The sequence below is a fragment of the Thalassophryne amazonica genome, chromosome 18 (assembly GCF_902500255.1).
Source record: "Thalassophryne amazonica chromosome 18, fThaAma1.1, whole genome shotgun sequence".
NCBI classification, from domain to species: Eukaryota; Metazoa; Chordata; class Actinopteri; order Batrachoidiformes; family Batrachoididae; genus Thalassophryne; species Thalassophryne amazonica.
The window spans coordinates 47,309,021-47,317,002 of record NC_047120.1 but is presented as its reverse complement, the minus strand read 5'-3'; the positions used below and the strand labels follow the sequence as shown (position 1 = coordinate 47,317,002).

General features: G+C 38.7%; 1 protein-coding gene across 1 annotated transcript in view; it reads left to right on the top strand.

The window, feature by feature from the left end:
* Positions 1 to 5,413: 5,413 nt before the first annotated feature.
* LOC117531061 (coiled-coil domain-containing protein 186-like) overlaps positions 5,414 to 7,982 on the top strand; it is a gene marked incomplete at its 5' end in the record, with an annotated part of 28,575 nt that continues 26,006 nt past the window's right edge. Inside the window, 3 exon segments of the mRNA XM_034194083.1 lie at positions 5,414 to 5,636; positions 5,830 to 5,945; positions 6,806 to 6,910. Of these exon segments, the coding sequence (XP_034049974.1) occupies positions 5,414 to 5,636; positions 5,830 to 5,945; positions 6,806 to 6,910 (444 nt within the window).

The following is a 7,982-nucleotide window of genomic DNA, read 5'->3' as shown; positions in this document are numbered from 1 at the left end:
CTCCTACCCCCAAACCTAACCTTAACAATAATGTTAAGGTTTCACTTTTAATTTTGTGCAGTCATCAGAGAATGAATTACAATGAATTCATGCTGCCGTGACAAAAATTAGGCGCTTTTTGTCACAATATCACGAACCAATAAATTAATGTATATTTCGTGCTGCTGAATCACGACTTGCTGTGAGACTGGGTTGTACTAAGAGACAACTGTATGCGTGTATATGAGATTAGATTAGATAAAACTTTATTAATTCCTTGGGAAGACTCCTTCAGGTAAATTAATGTTCCAGCAGCATTGTATAGCAGCACACAGGGTAAGAAACACACAGAGTATCAAAAGTGAAACTAAAAATAGTTTGCAAATATAAATATAATTACCAGACATAGTGATCAATACTGGCTCCTACTGTTGCTCTCCTTCCCGTCCCCTGTCTTCCTGTTACTCCTCCTCCCCCTGAGTGAGGAGTTGTGCAGTCTGATGAAGGACAAAGGAGTTTTTCCAGTCTGTTGGTCCTGCATATGGGAAGGAGCAGTCTGTGGCTGAAGAGGTTCCTCTGGTTGTTGATGACGGTGTGCAGAGGGTGACTGGCATCGTCCATAATGTCCAGTTTGTCCAGTGTTCTCTTCTCTGCTCCTGTCACCAGAGAGTCCATATGGGTCCATTTCAGGTCCTACATATGTAGGACCTGAAATGAGTGAGTGATGTAGGCTATTGAGCACTTTAGTAGTAGTAGCAGTAGTAGTTAAGTAGAGTGACACGTTTGTGCTGGATTACCATCGGCAAGTGTGTCATACATTTCTATTTCTCTTTTTCCTTTGAACTTTTTACATCTATTTTGGCAAGCAACTCTAGCAGTAACAGTACTAGTAGTAAAAGCTGTTGTTGCTTCTTGAGGCAGCTTTAGTTGCACCCTAACCATTCTCTGGAATCCTAGATAAGGTGACAGGGGATAGTTGGCTAGTTATTACGACGGAACATTGATCACTTTGTGGACGTTAGGGCTGTTCATGTTATATAGTGAAAAAATAAAAGTTGTGAGAGACTTGGGGCCACAGGTTGTTTTTGTTCCACTTGGGGTTTTATAGGTGCAGACCAAATTTGAACTCAATCCGATAAGATTTAGAGGTCCCCCAGAGTGACACATTTTCCTCTCCGTCCGCTGGCAAGGCAACGTCACCCAAACGGGAGAAGACTGATGCCATTATTTTTCTTTTACAGGAACATGTGATGGCTTCTAATCACAAAAAGTGGTGGTTGATTAGTCACCCAGAGGAGAACATTACTGGAAGTCGTCTCCCCGTTTTGCTTGTTTGGGATTAATTCTTGCTTTGTGGGGGACCCCTAAACAATGTCAGATTACAATAAAATTTGGCACAAATCTTTCATTTTATTAGTGGAACAAGAACATGTGGCTCAAAAGATTTTGTAACATTTGACATTAGTGGGTGTAGATACTCACTCACCTTAGGAACCACGTATTTTGTCAAAGGCTGTTCAATGACATGAAATTGTTCCCATGATTCTTTACAACAGAGGCTGTGGACTAAAAATTTGTGCAGTGTTTAGAGACTAATTGCTGTTTAAAGTTATGTGCTTCAGTTCATACAACTGAGAAATACTCTTGTCAGCCACTGTGTAATATCTCTGAAGAAGTTTTCGTAAACTAACAGCACAACAGTCAAGCTTTTTGCCCACCAAACTCTTGTTATTACAGATTTAATCACCTGTTAAGCGAATACTGCAGGCAGGCACATTTTTCATTCAAAGGTTTCCACACCTGGTTGCTATCATGTCGGGTACTTCTGCCCTCGACAGTTTTGTCACACTTAACAATTTTTAATTTCACTGTTCGGTGAGCAGTTGGTGGTAGATTTTTTTGAGGCAGGTCTCTCTTTTAAGCCCTCACATCAAGATTGTGACCCAGTCCTAATCAGCCCCCCCACCTTGAAGCAGTTTGGTATCAAATCTGATTCCACATTTATTCTTTTATTTATATATTAAATGATTCACATTTTGATGACTTGCGTGAAAAAATAAGTGCCTTTTCTAGCACTTATTCTCTGACACAGAAATGCATTCATGTCATTTCTTATCTTTTCTTGCCAAGTTTGTGCCTTTTTCTCAAACATTAACCCATGTTAAATGTATGCTTGACACTGAAATGTGGACGTCTGACTGAATTTGGCATAATATTTCTGTTGACATGTTAAACACAAATGTTTCTCAGAAATGGCGTTGAACCAGCAGTTTACATGTCACATCTACACAACTTGTTCACCGGTGTTGCTTGCAACTGTCTCTCAAATAAAAGCAAAAGTTGTGACAAAGTGCTAAACATTGATGGTTGGAAAAATAATCTGAAAATGGAACAAATTTGGTTTTTCTTCAGTATCTTCATGCCTCTGAAGCATTTTTCCTCCACAGTGGTGCCATTTATTAAAAAAAAAAAAAAAAATTGTAACTAGCGTGTTGCCGGTGGGGATCTACGGCTCTACATGGGGTTGTGTTCATAAAATCGGTAGCTGACCTGTTTCAAGGGTCAATTATGCAAAGTTTCTATAATGAGGTGGAATGGCATGTGAGTCCAGAATGTTTTTAGAACCTTAGACCTCAGCAGTTTTTTAGAAGAATAATGTTAATGTTAATTTACTGTCTTAATATACGTATTTATGTTGTTTAGGTTCTTATTATCATATACACACTGTTATTATTACCATATTATTTTATTTTATTATTACTTCTATTTTGTCATCTGATTTTTTTTTTTTATTTTTTTTTTTTTTAATTGGACCACAATGGAAATAAGTGTTTTCCCTTTCTTGTGTCATCCATGTTATATTGTAGAGATTTGTTTTCAGTTTGAGTTTAAGGAACATAATTTTCCAATTTTTTATATTAAAAAGCCTGATTTACTTTTTGTATTTGAAATGCCATAAACAAATTAAAATGAGTGAAATACCAAGGGGTGAATACTTTTGCAAGCCACTGTATTTTAACATATTTACAATTATATTATGTACTTATTGAACGTACTAAATAAAATCACGCACCCACGCATGCTTTTAATATTAATATAAAGATGATTTACCGCCCCCTGTTGGAATGGCAAATTAATTAGTTTAGAATGTAATTATCAACAGCCATTGTTCATTGTTGTTAGATAATAACCGTAGTTTCTCCAAAAATTAATCCTATCAATGTTCCATATTGGCAGCGTTCATCCTTGACAATTGGAGAGCTAAGAGCCCCTGCACCCTGTCACCTCTCCACACTTTCAGTGATTGAAATTGCACACATGCACGCAGAGATTTTTGTCTTTTCTGCATTCTGCCACAAGCAGGTGCTTTATTTTTTACACACCCACAAACAGAGACTGTGACAGAAGACATCAAACACAGTACCCTTCTTGCTCATGGTAACGGCAACATGACACAACTAAACTGACTAAATCAATTGAACTGCAAAACACAATAAATCAATAACACTAACATACTGTTAAACTAACATGAACCACAATAACATTTAAAAACCCAAAACCATGAAGTCCCATGGTACATTGCAGCATAGCATCCATTGTTCACTGTTGTTAGCTAATATTGCCAATTTCTCCTAAAATATTAGTCCTTTCAACTTTTCATTTTCGTAGTGTTTATCCTTAACCCAAAATATATAAGCATACCAAACGGCAAATGTCAGCTCTCCCCAGTTTCTCTGTGGTCAAAGCCATACACACGCTCGCATACACGCACACAGAGGCCACTTGACTATTATAATATAGGTGTTACAGACAGTTTTTATGTTGAGTAGTCTAAAATTTAACTCAGAGTGCAACATTAATACCTTCCATATTTGACACCAATTCATGAAAAGTACGTACGTTTTCATGATCCAGTGATACATTAATTATAGTTTTGTGTGGCCTTTTATTTGATCAATTCTTTGCAAATTTGTACCACTTTGCCCTGAATTAACAAACAACCATGTGTTAATTTCTGGTTTACCGCAGTCTAGCATTAGGGGTCTCCAATTGGCTCAAAATGCTGCAGCCAGACTTTTGACATGAAGCAGAAAGTTCGACCACATTACACCCATTTTGGCATCCCTTCACTGGCTTCCTGTCCCAGTGAGATCAGATTTTAAGGTTCTGCTACTAACCTATAAAATTATTCATGGACTGGCACCTCCCTACCTAGTTGACCTAATTAAACCTTACATACCAGCCCGGGCTTTATGTTCTCAGGGTGCAGGACTACTTTGTGTCCCTAAGATGAATAAGAAGTCTGCGGGTCACAGAGCTTTCTCTTATCGTGCCCTTGTTCTGTGGAATGGTTTCCCCGCGTCAATAAAACAGTCAGATTCTGTGGAGACTTTCAAGTCCAGACTTAAGACGCACTTATTTTCCCTTTCATATGGCTAGCATAATGGTACAGTTTTGTTTTATGCTTTTTACTCTTTTAATTCATTTATTAGTAATTGGAGCGGGCCACGGCCTCAACTTTACCTAAATTCTGGGTCTTTTAGTGAAGTTTAGGGCTAGTGGCCGGCGATCACCTTAGTATTTCTCTTTTCTTGTTGTTTAATGCTGGCAAATTATACAGTATTTTTTGTCTTTCTGATGCCTGATTCTGTTTTTTTCTCTCTGTTTAAGGTGCAGCTCCATCCAGAGATGGGAGTTGTATTCGTGTTGGCGATCCTCCTGTCCTGTGTGCCAATAGCATTTCTTGTATATTCGTCCGTGAATTGTTCTGTAATTTATGTCTGTAGCATGGCCCAAGCAGAGGGTCACCCCTTTGAGTCTGGTCTGCTTGAGGTTTCTTCCTCTTCCTTACCACTGTTGCTCTGGGGGTTAGTAAGGTTAGACCTTACTTGTGTGAAGCACCTTGAGGCAACTCTTTTGTGATTTGGCTATATAAATGAAAATAAATTGAAATTGAAAACCGTTTTATGTCCATGTTGCCTCCAAACTGTTTGAGTAGGTCAAATGTTATGTGACCAAGAAAATGTTGCTGTGTGACTTCATATTGGTGTAGTAACTTTCAACCAACTCAGCTATTACACGTTTGGTCATGTGTCATGTTTCTCTGTGCATAATCCAGCTTGTAGGTGTCTCAGTATTGAGGACCTCAGCAGTTGGTAAAGGCCTAGGGGATGCCTGCTTTTCATCTTGCTATGGCACATAGGTTGTCTGGCTGGGTAGCTGCCATCCAAGACTCATGGCAGTTTTGTACTGTAGCAACACATGGCACTGCCACCACGATTGGAGATGGAGTGTGATATTTTGTAGAGTGTATATCACATTTATGATGTTGAATTTTTAATTTCCCCCTCCCCCCCACCCCAAGAAATTTATGGAATGCGGAAATCTTAAGGGGTTTTAATAACTGGAGTGATGTAAATTGTATTACTGACCCCTCAAGGTGAATAAGAAATGTGAGGAAGCACGCCATGAAAAGGAGGCTATGGTGATGAAGTATGTGCGAGGAGAGAAGGAGGCGCTTGACTTGAGGCGAGACAAGGAGGGCTTAGAGAAGAGGTTAAGGGAAGCCACCAAGGAGGTAGACCGCCAGGCCCTACGAGGAAACCAACTAGCCCAAGACAAAGGTAGACTGCAACAGCTGCACGATTCAAAGGTAAGTAGGCTTTTGGATAAGGCGACTGTTGATGTTTTGAACTAACAGGCCAACATTTTTTAATCATTCCTTGGATACCAAAGCTTATTTTTTGCTCTTGCCATTGATGTTGGCTTGATTTCCCTAAGAGATGTTACATGCTTTTTGTTGTTCAAAATTAATGTAGTATCATTCATTTGTGAAATTGTTCTCAGGAGGGGAGGTTAGCAGATTGACCAGGGAGGTGGAAAAGTTAAAGGAGGAGATCAACTCGCACCTTATCAAAGTCAAGTGGGCCCAGAATAAACTCAAGACTGAGATGGATGCCCACAAGGTATTTTAACAGTTCTTTCAAAAGAAGGGAAAACGTCAAGTGTACTGATTCATCTATAGGCACATGGTATTAATGGTTTTCCTTTGAAAATGCTCTTTGGGTCCTGTTGTAAACACATACCTATAGACTTCTGGTCACAATCAAATCAAAGGATCCAGTAAGTATCGAAATGTATGAAAAGTATCTGTATTTGACTGATGTAAATGACTCCATGTGTAAGTTGTTGTACCTCAAGTTATTTGAATCATTTAGAAGTGACGTACTGTACTTTGATTGTACATGAATATTTGTTTCATGTAGATAATGTAGATACCATGCTTGTTAGTCATTTGCATACCTCATAGGTGTTTCCAGGAGACAAATGACATCAACTCAGTTAAGTTGATCTGTAGCTGCTCTATATTAAGAGGGAAAAAAAAGCATAATTAGATTTGTCTTTTGATTGTTGAGCTAAATGAAATGGGGTGAAAATGTTACAGTAATGATCCTGCACAAAACATTGTTAACAAGATGTAGCTATATTTGGAAATGTCTTTTGGCTAAATGAACTGCCTTCAAGCAAATTTGCAGCTGTAAATGCCCAAATAATTAAATCCCAGTAGATGTACGAGTACACGCCTTCAGATTGAAGAACAGTTTTTGTTATTATGGTTTTCGTTGTAGATGTGCCTCATGTACTGTGCAGTGAAATCTACTGAGGGTTTGTGCCAGGAAAAGAAATAGCCAGACATCCGTCTTTACTGGATTTCTTTTGCGGTTAAAAATGCTTTTTGTGTTACACATTACAATTTGAAGGTATTGAGATGATATCTCAACTGCTGTACACATTTAAAATGCAAGTTTATGTTTACTGTTTGCAGGAGACCAAAGACAAGCTTAGAGAGACCACATCCAAACTGTCCCAGGCCAAAGAAGAGACCGAACAGATCCGTAAAAACTGCCAGGATATAATTCGAACATACCAGGTCAGTGGTGTTTATCACAGAGTACTAGTTTTACTCATGGTAGACAGTAAAAGTCTATATAAAAATGTCACAGGCATTTTACAGTAAAAAGTACATAAGAGATACACAATGAGGACAACAGTGCAGTAAAATTTCAGAATTGTGGGCCTGTCAAGGGGCTATCAGACGCTTTATGCAAAAATTAGTTAAAGTCCAGCACTCGGAGGATTGATTGCAAACAATGTTTGAAGATGACTAATGTAAAAAGTGAAGGTCATCAAACCGTATGCTGTAACTGGCCTATGAAAAGGCACTTAAATTCACTTTCCAGTGAATTATGAGATTGTATTTTGCATTTTGTTGTTCATGGAAATAGATAGACTATTTGTCTTTTCTGTTGCTCTCCAAATGTGATTGCCTGACATTTAATGACTTTGATGGCAGTTTTCCTCTTCACCTTATGATGGTAGCAAAGAGCTGCCTGACTTTTCTCTGTATTGAAAAAAATTTACTGACTCTTTTTTTCATGTTGTTGTTATTATTGCAAAAACTGTGCTGGCATTTAAAGATGAAATTACAATGGATTGCACAGCAAGAAGGTACAGTCAGAAAACACGTCCCTCTGCCTTTTGTTCTCTTCAGACTTATGTGAGGAGTAAGACTGGAATTTTACAGAATGAGATGAAAGGAAAACTGATTAAAAGAAATTGGGGAATTGGATAGAACTAAATTCAGGTCACCATCAAAATGAGTTTGCCTGTTCCTTAATGGTGAGGAAAGGGTTACTGACTTTGACCTCGTGGGTGATGTCATGTGTTTGGAGATGCTGGTACCTTTCCTTACATGTCCAAGTCTTTAGGTCCTTGTGCTTCCTGCCATACTATGTGATTGTGAGACTTGAATGCTAACCAGTGACATAAGATGAGGGCTGGATGTCTTGACTGCATTTGCATAACACTTTTAGATCTGCATCAGATGCCAAAAGCGCTTTAGATTGATGCCTCACATTCACCCCATGTGAGGGTGCTGCCATACAAGGAACTCACTCCACACCGGGAGCAACTAGGGGATTAAGGACCTTGCCCAAGGGCCC